The sequence below is a fragment of the Macadamia integrifolia genome, unplaced genomic scaffold (assembly GCF_013358625.1).
Source record: "Macadamia integrifolia cultivar HAES 741 unplaced genomic scaffold, SCU_Mint_v3 scaffold_227A, whole genome shotgun sequence".
Classification (NCBI taxonomy): domain Eukaryota; kingdom Viridiplantae; phylum Streptophyta; class Magnoliopsida; order Proteales; family Proteaceae; genus Macadamia; species Macadamia integrifolia.
In genome coordinates, this window is record NW_024870650.1 from 78,328 (window position 1) to 97,714 (window position 19,387).

The 19,387-nt window shown below is 34.7% G+C and overlaps 1 protein-coding gene across 1 annotated transcript; it reads left to right on the forward strand.

Annotated features, from left to right (window-relative positions):
* Positions 1-6,901: 6,901 nt before the first annotated feature.
* Positions 6,902-10,914, forward strand: LOC122071450. The gene is made up of 5 exons (XM_042635809.1): positions 6,902-7,049; positions 7,432-7,776; positions 8,255-8,770; positions 9,398-9,563; positions 10,604-10,914. The coding sequence occupies exons 2-5, from the start codon at positions 7,434-7,436 to the stop codon at positions 10,608-10,610; spliced, it is 1,032 nt and encodes a 343-aa protein (XP_042491743.1). The 5' UTR covers positions 6,902-7,049; positions 7,432-7,433; the 3' UTR covers positions 10,611-10,914.
* Positions 10,915-19,387: the final 8,473 nt, after the last annotated feature.

Genomic DNA, 19,387 nt, shown 5'->3' on the forward strand with positions numbered 1-19,387 from the left:
CACAACACACATGGTGTCTACCTTTTTACAGAGCTATTATTGATGAAAATTGGAAGAGTGTGTCTGAGTTGGTCTCTGAAAACGAGGGAGCTCTTACAGCCAGGCTCACTTCAGATGGAGATCTTCCTGTTCATGTGGCAGTTCAACAGCGAAAGACTGAAATTGCAAAGGAATTGATAAAAATTATGCCTGCAGACCACCTATCAAGACGAGGAAAAGACGAGACAACTATCCTCTATGTTGCTGCTATATGTGGGAATAAAGAGGTGATCAAGGACATCGTAGAAAAGGATGAGAATCTAGTGATGATCAAAAGCAAATACCGCCTCAATCGCATCCCAAGCATGATCGCTGCAATCTCCGGCCACAAAGATGTGGTGAGTTATCTTTACCCGATCACCATACGCAAACCAGAAGAAGTAGATCATGGTCAGATGGAAGAAGACCACAGTACTGACCAAGAACGTGAAAAAACTAGAGTTCGAATTCTTACTTCTCTCATTTTGGTGAATTTTATGGTAAGCGTATCATCAACTTTTATATATAAATATATGTATGGAAAATTTACAGCGCCAACAGAATGCCACAATTATAAGATCACCCCTCTGTTTCATCAAATTTGACTCAAACCCCTTACCGTTAGTCATTTTTAAGCAATATACCTTATATGCTGATATCAGCAATTATGTTTTATTTTAAATATGAAAATTCCCTTATTAAATATAAAAAACCTAAAATACCCTTATAAGAAGTTATTATTTCTTTCACCCAAATCTAGGGGTGTCAATGCCAAGCCAGCACTGGTAGGCCCGACCAAGCCCGACACGTTAATGGTCCAATCTAGACCGGCCCGATAAATAAACGAGCCCGACACATTTATAAATAGGTAGTACATGGTATAGCCACCTAGCCCAACAGGGGCCCGACCGACCCGACATATTTACAAGCCCAATTTGAACTGACTCCTTTAAGCCCGACCTAGCTCGACCCCTTTAATACTACTTGTATTTTTTTTTTATTTTTTAATACAATTTGTATTTAGTCCAAATGGTATGTGATATGTACAATTGAGATGGTAGTAATTGTTATATAAACATTCTTATTTTTTATGCATAGTTTAATTAATTTGAACTTACTAAACTTGGGTTATGTAGGCATAGTTTAATTGATTTGAGTTTCGCGGGTTAAAGATCGAGTACTTTAGTAATTTAGTTACTTTGCTCATCTTTGATTTAATTCATTTTAACTATTGGTATGCCCATCTTTTCCTCATTTTTTTGATATTACTCTTCAAGCACATTTAATGGAACAATTTTAAAGAGGACCCGTTTAAAGTCCGATTAAAGTTAAATAGGTCGATAACCTGGTTAAGGCCTGTTTATGGTAGCCTGATTAAAGCCCGAGACCGACTGGCCCGATTATTAACCGTACCATGTCCCCTAAAGTTAGGCCCATTTAAGTAAACAGGTGTTCACGGAGCAAGGATTCCAAGTGATCAAGCCCGATTAGGCCTGACCAGTTGCCACCCCTACCTAAATCGATAGATTTGCTCCCTATTTCAAGACTTAATTTACCGTTCTCCCAAATCATGAGATTTCGACCACCGGCGATCGTTCAAAGCAGCAGCGGTGGCATTAGCGATGGACGGCAACGCACGTCAACCAGGGGATTCCCACTTCTTCAAGCGGATTCTCTAAAGTGACTCAGGGAGACGTGTTTCTGGCTGGAAATCTCATATTCTTAGGCCAATTCGCCTCGGTTTCTCTTTTTTTAAGATCTTGACGACTTAGTTTGGGAATTTTCTCCAGCAATCTCACATCCATGGTTCGTTTTTCTTGCTATTGCAGGAAGAAATTCATTCTCCTAGCCGCTCTGTAGCTCCTCGCCGAAACTCTATTCTCTTCATCTCTATGCATTTAAGAAGTGGGGATAATCCTTGGTGTTCTTTGGCTCTCGTTGGTTCGATTTTGCACGCTCACAATCATTTATGCCACTTTACATTAGGTTTTGCTGTTTTCCGGCGACAAACGTGAATCTCCTCAGTTTCCCATGATTTCTATGAGCTCATTTAGTTTTACCACACATTTTCTAAGATTCAAATTTATTAATTCTTCCATTAAGTTTGTCTTCTATTATAAACTCTACTCTGAATGTAATTATTTTCTTTGAGCATAGGCGGCTAACACACCAGACATTGCCCTTTCTATTCAGTCCAGGAGCGAGACCAGCACAACCCTCTCTAACCCCTGTATTAGTCCAGATCTCTGTGAGTGTACTTGTGGCGTTGTTGTGGAAGGCTTCTATCTCCCCACTTGGAACCTTCATCCAATGTGTCATCTTCTCAGTCCTTCAAAAGAGACCTATCTCAAGTAAAGGAAACGAAGCTGGGTAAAATTCAATAAGTGCAAAACTAGTTTCAAAATAGATGAAATAAAAGTGACACACACAACAGGATCACCAAAATAGAAAACTAGAGAACAATTAGGGAGAAATTTAATAACTTGTAACAGAGTGAGAAAATGGGGATAAACATAGAAGAAAAAAAAATTCTTGCCAGCGGCCTAAGATGGCAACGATGGGAAGCATACTTCTCGCCAGAGAGAAAGGAGAAGTATTCGTCGGCAACGGAACTAGCAGTACTCGGCTAAAACTCGCCTGAACCCTTGGTCCCAGGTATGGAGAGAAGAAGAGAAAGAGATAAGGAGAATGAAATGGTAAAATGGTAAAGACGAGTATTTTTTGGATAATGAAAATGGGTAACTTATCAGTGTTTTATTCATAAGGGCAAAAATGTCATATCATAGCATTCCTTAACAGTGACTAACGGTAAGGGGTTTGAGTCTAATTTGGTAAAATAGAGGGAGTGGTCTTATAATTATGGCATTCTCCAGGGGTGGCACTGTAAATTTCCTAATATATATATATATATATATATATATCATCTCACTGTTCTTAAACTAGCTTATGTTTCGGTTGTTCATGAAAACCCTAGTTTTTCCCCTTCATTTATTTAATTCTTTTCTAGGTCAAGATCTTGATCTACTACAGAAATACCCAGGTTTAGTCTTGGTCAAAGATGTTGATAATAGGTTACCCATGGCAGCACTCTCAGAGATGCCCACTTCATTTAAAAGTTCATTACCTAGCAAAAGAAGTGTTGCGAGCTTGGGATACCATTTAATGTACTCATGTAAGTATTTTCTATATATCATCTGATTCAGTTTCTTTAATTTATAGTAGTAGTTTCTATATATGATTTAGAGTCAATGCTAACTTGATCATAGTTAGCAAATTCGGATTCGGGAATTATTCAGGCAAAGAATTATTTGAAATAATTCGATTGGTTAATTTAAGGGTCCGGTCAAAAAAGCAGTCAAAAAAGCAGACAAAATAAAAATCGGATTCGGATTCGGATTTGAGAATTATTCGATTACAAAAATAAAAATCAAGCAAAAAATTCGGATGTTATTTTTATAATTTATTGTATATATTTTATTTATTAAGTAATTAACTTGATATGTACACCTAAAAAGAGAAAATTATTGTAGTTCAAATATACAATACAGTAAAAAAAAACTAGGAAAAAGTTGTCATTGAATGATGGAAGCAATGGTTACAGTAATTCAATTTCTAATACATGTTTTAATGCTTCTACCAATTATCCTGTAGGAACATAAAAGTTCAAAATCACGTCATTCAATCCATGACTCACCTAATTCCATCATCCATGCTTAAAAGGAAAAATTATTCTAAATAAAGCAAAGCATACACAAAAGCATAATAATAGTTATTATATACTATCTGGGGGTTGAGTCTCGCTCTCAGTAAAACTAGCACTTGCACCAAATAGCAAGTCCTCAGCAATGATATCATCCACATCATCCAATAATCTCTCTAGCTCTTTATCAACGTCCTCAATGCTCGGATCAAAATCATTGACACTAATATTGTCAAGATTAATGGGCAACATGTTTTTCTGTTCAAGTTCACCCCTCTTTTCCATCATCAACGAATTCATTCTCACGTAGACTAAATCATCTAACATCATTGCTGACAATCTATTCCTCTTTTTTGTTTGTGCTGCATCCCAGGCATTCCAATTTCTCTCACAGGCTGAAGAACTACATGGTTGGCTCAATATTCGAATGGCATATTTCTGTAAGATAGGAATAGCATCACCTTGAATATGCCACCAAACCCCTGTCATTGGCAAAAAAAAATATATCTATAAATATACAATTTTAAAGGACAAGTAATGTTTACATAAGAAACAATAAACTAAAAATTTTAAAAAGAAAGTAATTATTACACTTACGAGGATGCCTAGTTTCCATCATCATTTTGGCACTGGGAGTAAAAATAGTGGTAGACTTCATGTGGTATACTACCAGTTGTCCTTAATATTCTCTCCTCTCATCTTGTGGAACCACTATCTCACCAATGAAATCTGTTGTATTTTTCAATTGAGGAATCTTTTTGAATCTTTCACTAAAAAAATAAGTAGGGTTGAAAACAGCAGTTGCATAGTGAATGATACCTAAAATATTTTTATCCCTTCTATTATCAAAGATTCTCAAAATTTGTTCATACCGATGGTCTTCCTCATAAAGCTTCTCCAATACCTCTCTTGCTCTTTCCATTGCTTCATACAAATACCCTGATGTAGCCCCATCACCATCAACCAAATGGAGAACTCGAATGATTGGTTCCATAAATCTCAAAATCTCTTTTGAAACATTATCTTGAAAACTAACATTGTAGATTGTAGGTGAATCTTTAGCTCAAAAATGGAAGAGCGCCTGGGATTTTACCCAGTGTATGTTGGTCTGAATCTAAGAATATTTTATAGGATCAATATGGCGGATCAATTAACAAAAAAAATTAAACAATTATGAATCTAATGAACACATACTCGGATCTATATCGTATTGGAAAGATTTCACAAGTTTTGGCTTTTCTCTCTAGTACAATCTTCTTCTCTAAACTTTCTCTCCTTGTTAGTCTTGTCTGCTCCCCTCTCTAGATAAATTGTTAATTGGTTACAACTAATGGGTGTTGCTTCATTTATACAGATGGGAAGCAGAAACTAACCCTGAAATAGAAAACAAGTGAGACCCTCCCATAATCAACCTATTATATTGATCAATATGAGAACATTGTTTATGGATTCGAAGAAGACAATGATTTTTATTTTTAGATGATATAGACTTTGAGTTAGACTTTGATAACGTAATTTAATTAAACGTTACTTAACTTTGAAATTTAAAATAGATAGTTGAACTTTGAATCTTAATATTATATTAGTTCAGTTAACTCTTGCTTGCACTTATATTATGTGTGGATGCTACTCCGGCTCATTATCACATAGAACTTAAAGATCTTGTGAACCATTGATGTCCCAAAACCTAAGCCAGATTTGGAGTCATTACATTTGCTAACACGAATCAGCAATGGACTAATTAGGGGTGCAACATGGCCAGGTTGGGCCGAGCTTCTTAAAACCCTAACCCAACTCTGAGTCCCATTAACTGAACCCAAACCCGCCCTGATTGGCCTTGATTTTTCAAGGTCGAACCTAGATGATCTTGATTGACCCTAACCTTGACCCTGATTGACCCTGGTTTGCCATCAAGAGCCAAGTATACCCTGATCCTGACCTTGCAAGATATGAAATAACTAATATATATATATATATATATTCATAATAAAGAAGAGGTAAAAAAAAAGAACACATACACAAACACAAAATCACAAATTACTTGTCATGACGAAAACATCCTAAAGCAAACATTCAAACAATACAAATAGCTCCAACTATTATGGTAAACAAAGAGGAGATCATCATAAAAAAACAAATAATCCAAAAAAAATCAATTATTTGTCATGATAAACAAAGAGATTATCTTAATAAAGTAAACAATCTCAAAATCTCAAAACCCTTGTCATGTTAAATAATGAGGAGAATATCCTAAGAAAACAAAAAATCCAAAGTGAACATCGAGGGCCAAAACCAGAGCCGAATCAAGCCAAAATCAGGGCTTAAAGTCAAAGTAAAAAAATCAGGGTCAGGTTTAGGGCGGGCCAAAGACATCAACCTTTACCCACCCTAACCCTTACTCAGGGTCAAAAATTTCAGGGTCGAGCTAGCCCTCAAGGACAAAATTTTTAGATCAGTACTAGTTTGGGCCAAGGGTGAGTTCCAGCCGTCGAGACCAAACTTGCACCCCTAGGACCAATCCCCCTTGAGATTCACAACTCAAGTTGGTAGACTACTAGGTCTAATCATGAAGAAACACTTTGATTTTCTATGTTTATAAATGGATCTGAATTTTTCTTTTTCTTTTTTATTAAAAAAATTTATTTTCATTAAAAATCAGATTGAATCAGCTAATACGAGTCAAGAATCAAGATTGGCTGAGGCCTATCCGATATGGAAACTAGGTTTAGGATATTATAGAATACAGATTCTAAAGTTTTACAAAAGCCGATCCAGCTCTCTCTTTTTTATCTTTAAATGTTTCAATCAAGGAATCAGACACCTTGAGTGGAACATAAGCATTGCTTTGTAACTTTGGCCCTTTTTTTATTTTTTTAAGGTAAAAAGACTCCGTCCCCATTTTAAATCAACAAGACAATGATTACTTTGTTTAAGAAGGCAAATCATAGCCTCGTTAAAGTTATCAAATAGCTCATTACATATAGGTATTTTTGTCTTTTAGATGCAATCTTTGTTTTTCTGGTGGGGTGGGACTTGGGACTTGGGGAAGGAGGCAATTCGAATTTCCACATGTAACTTTCTAGAACAGTAACACAAAGAAAGACCTGGCTCCCTCTTGCATTCGCTATATAAATATCAGATGTGGCCCAATTCCGAATTGGCTAGCTTTTGAGAATACGTAACCAAAGCATTAGTGTTGAGAGTTGAAAGCTGAGAGACGACTCATACTATTTATGCTAAATCTTCAACTGGTGAACTCTCCTTCCTTGAGAATACTTGAGGGACAATTATCTTGCTAAAGCTTCTACTGGTTAACTCTCCATCCTTGGTGGTAAGAGCAAATTTCCAGGCATCTCTCTTCTTTCTTCTTCTTTTTAATGCTTAGTACCTTTATCCCATCCGATGGTGTGAGATGGGGTTGGAGGGTACAGCCACATGAAGAAGATTCATTTTTTTTTTCTTTTTTTTTAAATGTACAGGAGAAAGAACACTACCCGCTTACGTTTTCCACGTCCAAAAGCATGAGGAAGTGGAAGCGGGCTGTGATGAATATATTAATCGAAGTCTAAATCGCCAAATATGGAACTACTCTCACAGTTTTGAGTTTTCTAATGTGATTTCAACCTATTCACTGATCTCACTTGAATACTCTGATAGGTAGGCAGTTTATATGTATTACTTCTTCAAGATTATATGTTTTGCTTTCTTTATAGGTATGGGAAGTCCAGTGGAACCTAATCCTATTTCTCTGGAAAGTGAAGTGTTATTCAACGACATTCCTATTCTGACAGAAGAAAATTATTTGATTTGGAAAGATAAGATGGAAAAATTCTTGAAGATCAAAGGATTTTGGGATTATTTGGCTGGAGCAAAACGTGAACCTGAAAATACTTCCAGCGATGAATATAAGGATTGGATTGAGAAAAAGAAAGAAATTATGTCAATATTCACAGGAAAGTGTGGAGCTAGGACACTAACATTTATTGAAGATCTAGACATCACACTTATTTGGAGTAAATTGGTTACCATGTTTGAGTTCAGTTATCCACCAAATACAGGTAAGACTGGTAAGTAATATGGTTTTTTTCTACCAAATATTTCTTGATAAGTGTAATGCATTTTTCGAACTAAGTTGACTCTTATATTATATTACTACTATTTGAGGGTGAGGGAGAAAGTTTTTTTTCCACTGGGCTGAAACGTTCACTGCTCTATCTTAAGATTCACAAACCCTTATAGGATTTTAGTATGTTTTTCAAAATATCCTCCCGATACCCCCGACATGCATCTACACTCATTCATCATGACTGAAGGAAAACTTGATCCTTACTTTCTTTTTTTTTTTGGTAGAAAAACTCGGTCCTTACTGAAAAAGAAAAATAAATACAAGAAATTTCAAATTTTATTTTGGTATAAAAACTCAATCCTTACTGAAAAAGAAAAATAAAATACAAGAAATTTCAAAATTTATTAGTGGGAAATAAAATAAAATAAAGAATTGATCAATATTGTTAATTCAAGGGATTACCTTGGCAGGGAAAATGAAGAGGAGCACAAATTACACATGGTGTCTTCCTTTTTACAAAGCTATTGTTGATGGTAATTGGAAAAGTGTCTCTTATCAGTTCGTCTCAAAAAATGTGGGAGCTCTTACAGTGAGACTCACATCATTAGGAAATCTTCCTGTTCATGTGGCTGTTGAGAAAGGGAAGGTTGAAATTGCAAAGGAATTGTTAAAAATGATGCCTACAGATCATTTATTGAGACAAGATAAGTATGGTGGAACAGTTCTCAAAATTGCTGCTTTAGGTGGGAACAAAGAGATGGTGAAGGCCATTGTAGAAAAGGATGAGAAACTAGTAATGATCAAAGGTAGGGGTTACATCCCAATCGTCCACACTGCATTTGGTAGCAAAAAAGATGTGGTGAAGTATCTTTACCCAATCACCGTACACCAAGAAGCTAATCAGAAGGAAGATGATGGCACTGGCAAAGAACGTGAGAAAAATAAAGCTATACTTCTTACTGCTCTACTTTTTGGTGATTTCTATGGTAAGTGAAATTTCCCAACATATATCTTCTCTTGTAAACTGCAGAGGAACATCCTATACTGAAGTTTTTCTATTAACCGCTTCATGCTTAGCTAGACCATCAGTCACCACATTAATTACCGATGGTGATAAATATGTACACCGTCATTAGTTTTAGACTCATAAAACTTAAAAAGCCAACAAATGAATATGGCCAATCTGTCAAACACATGATAGATAGGGAGTGGTGCGACTTAAATGAAACCCACCTATGTACCACTACATGGCATGAACCTGTCTAATTTTATGGTTCAGACCTAGTAGACCAATTGGTCTGTCAGTTACTCCATATAAAGCTCATTGAGTTGACTCAACTAGTTCACCACTTATTCGGACCAATAGGCTCCCAAATTGATTTTTCAAAGTTTTAAAAACCTAACCAATGGAAGGTTAGCATTCACAGTTTTCGCAAGAAAATAACTTATGGGAGAGTGTTCCCTCCCACACCTGTGTACTTTTTGGGACAAATGAGGAAACCCATTTTTTAAATCTAATGGTAAGGAAAATTTGGTTTCTGAGTGAGCAACCACAGCAATGTTTTGCCCATAACTTAATATTTATGTATTCACGTATTCATTTATTTTTGTAGGGCATGCTCTTGATCTACTACAGAAATACCCATGGTTACTCCTGACCAATGATGATAGGAATTGGACAGTCATAGAAGCACTCGCAATGAAGCGCACTGCATTTAAAAGTTCATTACCAATCAAAAGTGTTGGTTGGGACCTTTGGATATTATTTCATCTACTCATGTAAGTAAATCAAAATAAAGGGAAAGACTATTATATATATATATATATATTTTTGCACAAAATCAGCAAAAGTGTATTAAAAGAATTAGGACAAAAAAGACTATATAAAAAATAACTGTACACTTTGGAAAATGCGAAAATTTTGAAAAGTCCATGTGTCAGGTGGTTTTGATGCATGGCTAATAGGTTTTGTACAAAGGTTTGGTTCATAGTGCTAAGTTAGTTCATCATTTTTCTAATTAATCAAATATTCTAAATGAAAATTTTTCTCTATATGTATTAATTATTTACTTAGACCACCAAAAATCCTTGTTGGCGCACAAGAGAAGAAGTGGAAAATTCCCTCGATGCCAACAAAGACAGCACTCAAGGTTCTGTCTCTCTCTCTCTAGGTTGTGCTTTAACCTCAATCTGATTTGCTTACACTATTTCCTTCATTCTCATGATGCAAGAAATATCATGATGTACTGTGGACTATATTCCACAAATTGCATTATTTTACAGTTTTGTAAGGGTCTATGGTTACAATTCCGTGGGCTATTTCAAAATGGACTTATTAAACTAGGTGAGAATCATAAATTTGTTCGACACAAGTGTTTTTTGGGTAAGACATAGGGGCCACATTCAGACACAGTGACATCCCCTATAGGCACCAGGGTCATTTTGCCACTATGTCTTACTTAGTAAACTTTGGGGTTGTTTGATTTTGTTTCTACTGTTTCTATGTCTAAAAACAATAGAAACAGTTTTTTCTGTTTCTATTCTAAGAAACAGGGGCCGTTTGACTTGTTTCTCTATTCCTATTTCTAAACATAGAAATAGGCATAAATTTTTATTTCTTTTTCTAAAAACAAGTGAAACGAAATAGAAAAATCAAATGGTTTTTAGGGTGTTTTTCCATTTCTAAACACAGAAAAATACGTTTCTAAAAACAAAATCAATCGGACACTTTGTTTCTTTTTGTTGCGTCCTCTCCTCATAATTAATAAAAGCCCATCATGCATGAAAGTTTAACTAGCTCATGCGTACACTGGTAGCAGTGCATAGTGCAAGAACATCTATGAGGAGGCAAGAACATCTATGAGAAGTTGAAGCATTATGAAGCTTCTGCCCTACTAAAAGAAATGTGGAGTCTAGTTTCAGAAGTTGATGACCTTACCTCTATGATGGCTGATCTGGCTTCAACAGTGTCTAAAGCAACAGAGAATGGGATTGTTGAATTTGCCGAAGAATGTACTAACCAGTGTCCTCAGCTTCTGTTATGGAGGGCTATTGGAAAACGTGAAGCCCGAACAGTATTTCATTATGCAATCATCCACCGCCAGGAAAAGATTTTTGGGCTTATCCATCATCTCAGCCCATCAGTGAAGAATGATCTTGCAATTTTGGGGATGAATCAGGAAACCTCATGTCACATCTAGCTGCAGAAAAGGCACCTATTCACAGACTCAATCAAATTCCTGGTGCAGCTCACCAAATACAACGTGAGCTACTATGGTTTTAGGTGATCTATTTTTCGTTCCTTCTTAATTTGCTTTTTTTTTTTTTTTAGTAATGAAAAAAAGGGTTCATAGCCTCATAACAAGCCCTATACGGCAAGGGACACTTCTGTAAGATCAATGAGCGATAGTGGGCATGTCAAGACTCGAACTCACAACTAGTCAACTCGAGCGATAGTAGGCGTTTTCACCACTAGGATAGCAACCCCATTGGTTTCCTCAATCTGCTTAATGCATGTAGTAATATTCACACCATGACTTAATTTTAATACTTCCTCTCTTTCCCTGTCTCCATTTTAGGAAGTGGAAAGTCTAATGTATTCTCTCCATGAAACAAATGAAAATATAAAGAATAAAACATCAAGAACATTATTCTCAGAGGAGCATAAAGACCTAGTGAAAGGAGCAACATGGCTGAAGGATACTTCAACACAATGTATGGTGGTAGCAACACTAATCACTACCATTATATTTCAAGCAATGTTTATCATACCAAGTCATACAGGAGGAAGAGGAGAATCTAATGATTTACAAGGCAAGTTTCCGATTATTTTTGTCATATCAAATATATTGTCACTTTGCTCTTTGGTAGCATCAATGTTGATGTTTCTAGCCAGTATTACTTTACGATATGCGGAAGAAGACTTCTTGTTGACTCTGCCTCGGATGTTGATGTTGGGCCTTTTATTTCTCTTCATATCTATTGTGGGGATGATGATAGCCTTTGTGGCAGCTATTTTATTTATGCTTGGCTTCAATTTTCGTCTATGGGTCTCCTTTCCCATTATCTTTCTTGCAAGTGTCACAATCACTATATATGCTTTGGTAGAACTTCTCTTATTCATACAATTGATGTTTACTACATCCTCGTCAACTGTCTTTGGGAAGAGAAAATTGAATAAGCATGGATGAATGTATAGTAATGGCAATCGTACTTAATGTTCTCCATGATGGTTACTGTCATGTTGCTTTTCATTCCGACTACCTCACATTGGTTAGGTGCCTGATACATCAGCCATGTTTTCCTTCTATTGAGATTTCTATATTGTCGACGATACAAATATCAAGTACAGTTTGATATTTGTTATAAACCTTTTAGTTTATTGGTTGAAATTAATTTGTATACATCATTAATTAGTATGGTATTTTAAAATGCTGAGAATATGAGTAATTTATGTGTTTACTGCTATAATTACTTTGAGATTTTTTTTTTTTTGATGAATATATATAATACTATCATACTACTATATAAGTGTATATACTCATGCTTCATGGCTAATATTTTCTTAGATTACTTTACTCTTATTGTTTACTTAAAGTCCTCTTTATCTTTCTTATTTTCCTTATTTTTTTGGTACCCTTTGTTTTTCTTTTTAATAATTAAATATTTTTCAAAAAATTTAGTTTCTTTATTGATTCCTCCTTTTACACTCTCATTTTCCTTTTTAACCACTTCTACCTAAAAAAACTCACACCCTCTTCCTTCTCTCTCTCTCTCTCTCTCTCTCTCTCTCTCTCTCACGTTCTTATATTTTTATTTTAGTAAGACCCCTCTCTCAAGTTTCATGTTTTACTCTCTTTTGTGAGATATCTTTTTTATATGTTCTCTTTCATTCTCTCTCCATCTATCTTTCCTCAATCTATATCATTCTATATTCCCATCCTCCCTCAGTTAGTTTCCTAATTTATCCTTATCGAACAAAAAGAATCCATTCTTCATTAGACCCATTCTGATAATAGACCTAGGGTTATGCGATCGTGACTCGATTTCTCAGGTGAAAGCTCTCTTTCCCCGCGATCGTGATCGAGATCTCTTCTATGATAGAAGCTGCAGTCGCCGGCATTGGGCCCTTCTACTCCGGTGGATGCCGGTGCTCTCCTTGGAGGTATATGTCGTGCTCTCCCAGGACTTTGTTGGTTGCTTATTTATATGATTGTATTTGGTATAAGGGTTTAACACTGTTGCCTCTTCTTATTTTAACTCTTATAATTTGTTATTGGGTCTTGATTTGATTGTTCATTTAGTTACTATGGTCTGCTCGTTGCCTATATTTGCAGGCAAGTATTTAAGATTTTCTTTTTCTATTAAACTTTGATATTTATTCAGAGATTGGGAATTGCAGGAAAGAAGTCAATGTCTCCAATTTATTTCCAGTAGTATTATGTGATTCATCAGTTCATTTTAATTTGACATTCCGAGTGACATGGAGTGGTTTCTTAGAGGTACTTTTACTTTTGGGTTGTATTATTATAAGGAGAATGTTGGTTCTCATTATTTATTTTCTTTCCTTTCTGTCTTGTGCTTTTGCATATTCAGCTTCGAGACGAGGCTGCTTTGACACTTAATTGGATGGATAAATGTAGAGACAGTGGATTTGAAGAAGTTTTCATGACCAAGATTGATTTGCCTGCTAAATATGATTATTACATATGGTGTGTTTTCATTCTTTTTCTAAACAAGCTTTTGATTATAATTGTGTTTAAACTTGTGCTTGAGCAGTAGTTTCTTCAATCGGAACAAACCCTTGCTTTCTTGATATGATGCTGGATGCCATTTGTCATTATGAAGTCATGGCTGGGTTAGGGTTTATTGATCTTTTAGTTGGCAATTAGGTGAAATCTGAACTTTGATTCTTTTGTTGAGTTGGAACATAAGGTTTGGGTCTCAAATTGTTGGGCCTATGCTAACATTTATATTTATTATGGAATGCAGAAGTGATGATCTTCTTCTTATGTATTCTCTCTCTCTCTCTCTCTCTCTCTCTCTCTCTCTCTCTCTCTCTCTCTCTCTCTCTCTCTCTTCTCGCCTTTCTTTTGATTTTCATTGTTTTGCCCCTATGAAATAAAAAATAAATAAATAAATCAAAGAATGTGTGTAAATATGACGAGTAATCCTTTGGTTCCGACAAATCTTTACCAATCCCTGAATTCCTTCAGATTTTCAAACTTAAACCATTTTTCTTCAGCCGTTCTTAATGTTCAAAGATCAAACTTTTTCTAATAGATTTTGATTTGTGACCCATGGAGGATAGGGGAAAAACCCTACCTTTTATGTAGTTCTCATGGTGGCTAGATGATTATAGCCCTTTTTGGGTAATATACGCTATTATGATATTCATTTTCAATAGGCCGAAAATCTTCCATCCCCCCACACTTTTTTTTTTTTGGGGGGGTGGGGGGAGGGATGGATTATTAGATTCAATTCGTCAAATTTGTTCATGTTACTTTTCATTCTCCTACGGTGATGAATTATGAAATTTTCACGTCAGAATTCATTTTTCCGAGCACATTATTTATCCTTACATTCCATATCCAATCTTGCAATCAGATTATGATGCTACAGGATTGATCTTAGCTCTGTTTTTAACAAAAATCAGATTTGAATATGGCGGTATTATCGGGTTGGGTCTAATGGGATCTGTTAAAATACAGATCCAGGACGCAGCTACAGATCCGATGGCTTTCTCTATGATCATTCTGTCCGAGTCGCCTTGGACACATCTCAATCGCTTGATGTAGCACTACATTTCACTGCGTAGTGTTTATATAAGTGAGACAGAGTAAGTCAAGCGAGTCTAATCAAATGAGTGGGTTCATGAGTTTCGGCACAGCCAATTGCACTATTTGTTCTTGGGGGATCTTGGAATGTCATGCTTGTAAAGTATTGCACTAATTTCACTTTGGTATTTCCTTTTGACTTTTGATTCTTTGGACAAGAATTCCTGCAAATTGCGTCTCCTTATCTTCGTCGGGTGCATTGTTTTCTTGGTCGAAGCCTGCATTGTTATTTTTTCTTTTAGCCTCAACATTATGTTCTACAACTACTGTGAGTCTCATACTTGGTTTCCTCTTTCTTTGATCACGGGTTTTATAATTTAAATATGGGTCTTTAACTCAATTGGTAGAGTACTTGTTATGTGGAAGATAGTTCCATACCTCAAGAAATGGTGGTTTGAATCCACCAAGCCCTCATTTATAATTTCATTTTAACCTCAACGGTAGTGTTATGAGAATATTTTCGTTTATAAATAGGAAAAACGAAACAACTTTTTAAATGAATTATGTAGGAGGGGAAGTAGTTGGATTTTTGTAATTTTTCCATGATATTAACAGATGAGTTAAACCAAGTTGGTTTAGCACTTGACAAGTTAGAAACTTGATTAAAGTGACAAAGTTTGGTCGAAATAATATTAAGTTTGAGTCAAGTCTCTCAGTCCTAGGTAAATGGTAACTAACTCTCTTCTCTCTCTCTCTCTCTCTCTCTCTCTCTCTCCTAGAATAGCATTTAACCATTGATTGTCTAAAAAAATGCTGTAATTATCTATCATTATTTGAAATTTAAAAATTAATATTTAATAATTATCTTAAATTACTAATCACTTAAATGGATATCATATATGATTAAAAATCATTTAGTTTGATGTAGACATTTTGTTCTCTCTCTCTCTCTCTCTCTCTCTCTCTCTCTCTCTCTCTCTCTCTCTCTCTCTCTCTCTCTCACTCACACACACACACACACACACACACATCCACATGAGCCATCCTTTTTGCCCACATTTTTTTTTGGGGGGACAGGTTATATTTAAATGAACTTTGGTAGAGATTTGTTGATTTTGAGAGAAGAAAAGAGGATATAAGTGGGCGAGCCTATGATACAATGGTTAAATTGCACTATTGCAATATGTTGGTCACAAGTTCAAAACTTAGAAACAGCCTCTTTTGTAAGCAGGGGGTAAGGCTACGTACAACTTACTCCTCCCAGACCTCACAGTAGTGGGAGCCTTGTGCACTAGGTTGTTAGAAGTGGTTATTTGTTCTTGAGTTCCTTAGTTTAGTCATTTGTTACTGCGATACAATATGATGGGATTTATTGAGTTTCTCAGTAATTAAACATTAACTTTGATATTTGCAATCAAGTATTTTAGGTTTTTAATCACATTTTCATCCTACTTTCACCATTTTCTTGTTTTCATATACTAGAGTTAGTATATATGGGATGGCAGAGCTTATTGATTGAGTTCCTTACTCTCTCTCTCTCTCTCTCTCTCTCTCTCTCTCTCTCTCTCTCTCTCTCTCTCTCTCTCTCTCTCTCTCAAAACGTAAGACAACATATATACCTTAGATTTGTTTTTGATAATTTTTACCCTATATTTTTACTAGTATATATATATATATATAGAGAGAGAGAGAGAGAGAGAGAGACCATGACCTAAGGGTTGGGTGGGGTTAGTATTAGTAGAGGAGTTAGCTCATTTCCCACTTTGATAGATAGTTGGGCAACACAATGTGGTCTTAGACTCCAAAGATATAAATACCAGAGTCATCGTTTATAACGGAATATTTTGTGTTTTTCTTAATTGATCTTATAAGGTCACAAATCATGGCACGTAAATTCAATGAATTGTTAAAATATTCTTTACTCCCTTTGAAAAATATGCATTTGCATCAAGAAAACACATCAAAGATTTTTATTTTTATTTTTTTCTATTAACAACAAGTATCAAAGGTCTGAATAATCCTGTGGGTTCATACTGACCACACAATCGCATGAACTACGTTATATCAGGGTTGAATGAGAATTATTCAACTTTCAATGAAAGTAATGAAGAACCCCTGTGAAAGTGATCCAAGAAGATAAGAAGAGGCGAACTCAGAACCACACACTTCCTGAGGTGAATAAATGATATTTCTTTTTATATCATCTGCCTTCCATTCTTTTATAAAGGAATTCCGGCTATACTAAATCTATCGCAAAAATAAATAAATAAATAATCACAAGACAAACAAATATATAACCATGTTTAATAATATTTTTGAATTCGACCCACAAAAAATAAAATCATATCTGGCCTTTTATTTTCTGAAAAACGCCCACTTTTTTTTTTTCAATTTTGTATTTTAATAGTTTGAAAATATATTCTTTTGCCAAAACCATAATTTTGAGTGGTCGAAAATGGACTAAAATCAGGTTTGATCTTTGGCCAGGCTTTGAAAACTATGATCCAATCAGTTCTCTTCCTTGTTTAGTTGAGTCTCAACTCAAGATTGGAACTCCAATTGATCTGGATTGCTACAGATTTTGATTTTAGGGTTTTCTTATTGACTATTCAAATGAGAATTGGATAAGAATCGGTGATCTGATTTCGAGCTCCAGCACCCAATTAAAAGAAAAACAAGTAGTGGTAAACCCAGTTCTGAACTACTAGTAATAGGTATGTAAACGAATCTAATACGGATTAGAAATAACCAAATCTGAATATTCCCTGGCTGGATACAGATACTTTTAAATAGATACATATGCATGTGAATTGATTTCAGATTTGCTTCTATTTCTTTCACTTGTATTCCAAGGGCTCTGAATAGTGTTGCAGATGCTCTGGCACGGAAGGCTCTGTCTATCATGTGTTTGACAGATTAGCTATATTCCACTCCTTGGCTTCTCAAACTTTGTGAGTTTGAAGCAAATGGTTGTACACATGTTTATCACCATCAGTAAATTTGTTCTTTACCAAAAAAAAAAAAAAAAAAAAAAAAAAAATTGAAGTGGTTTTACCTCTTTTCCTTATTCTCTAAAATCTGTCTAAACTTCAAGAACCCTCAAAATAATTAATTAGACATAATACGAAATCAAATCAATCATTTTATTTTTCTCAAAACATCGTATCTACAAGACACACGGCTTCTATATTTCAATTTTTCTTTTTAACATATTTTTTTTTTCTTTTATCAAAATCCCTAATTTTTGAGTGGTTAAAAACTGTATTGAAATGAAATTTGGTTTGATCCTGCTTCGGCTTAAAAAACAATATGATTCAACCAGTTCTCTTTCATGTTGAGTTGAGTCTCAATAAATTAAGGGGTTTTAACAATCAGGATCGGATTGGCTTAGTGTAAATTAAGAAATTTTCCATGACATCATTATAATATTTGATTAATTAACCTAACTACCTAGCTTTAGTACATTACCTTAAAAGAGTCTCTTTTTTTCTTTTTCTTTTTTTCTTTTTTGTTAAAGACCTTAAAAGAGTCATTACACCAACAGAAATAAACTTTTGAATAGAAAATTCCAATCATGTGGCAAAGGTTACATGTTCTCATGTTCCCCCATTTTAAAGGTTACATGTCATAGTCTTGGTCTTTTTTTCTTTCTTTTTTGTGTGTGTGTATGTGTGTGTGTGAATGTAATATTATTGGGGTTTATCTTTATACCTTAAATCATTAAATCTGTATATGTCAAGAGCTTGCAACATACCTATTATATGTGCCAAAATCGAAGTTAGTTCCCATGATTTTAATTTTTTATTACAGGCCCAATTCAAATGTGGCCTAAGAATCGATAGGTATATATAAGAGTGAAAATATCTTGTACAGTGAGTGCGACGGAGTGATAAGTATCAAACGATCAAAATGATCTCAAGATGAGTGCCCAGATACTCTCAGATATCTGACTGCATCGCCGCATTCACTGCAGAGAATAACCATTCTATATATGTTTAGCTTAATTAATTGATCTTATAAATAACGCAAATCATGCCATGTACGTAGACCAAACTTCAAAAAAAACATATGGTATCACTAGTGACAAATGAATGGTCCCCACTCCCACCCATATAAAAGATTTGACTGTTTTCTATGAATATAAAAAAATAAAAATAAATAATAAGAAAAAAAAAAAAAACAATTTGGCTAAGTTATAAGTGTATAGAATGAAGTGGGCTCTTGAAGTGACACCCAATGCGACACGTTTAAAATCTTGTGAAGTAAATCATATAACAAGCCTTTCTCTTTTCATAAGTTTTTTATTATTATTATTTAAGACAAACTCCAATGATTTTCCTTTCTTGATTAATAAGAATTCATATATTTAAAAGCAAAAGTATGACAAAATGTTTTTCATGTTGGGGCTAACATGAGTGACTAAAATTCAGATTCAGCCAATTGGAGGATCCATATTTCCAATCTGAACTGTTAATTTGATAGATCATTTTATTATTATATATATGTTAAATTTCATAATCCAATTCAACCATATGATCCACTTGTATTAGTTAAACTATTTATGTCTTTTGAACCTTAAATTAGTATAGTCTTTTTCAAGTATTAAATAAAAAAAAAATTGTTTTGTTGCCACATGGCAATCATAACTTGCTCGTGTAAGTATTTATATTATATTATATATATATATATATATATATATATATTGTTTAAATTATCTATTTGACTTTTTAATCAAGCTTTTAACAATGATTTTTACCAAAAGTGAGAGATCATAGATCTAGGCTTTTTGCAATTGATTTCACTTTCAAGCCAAAATATAACTTTACC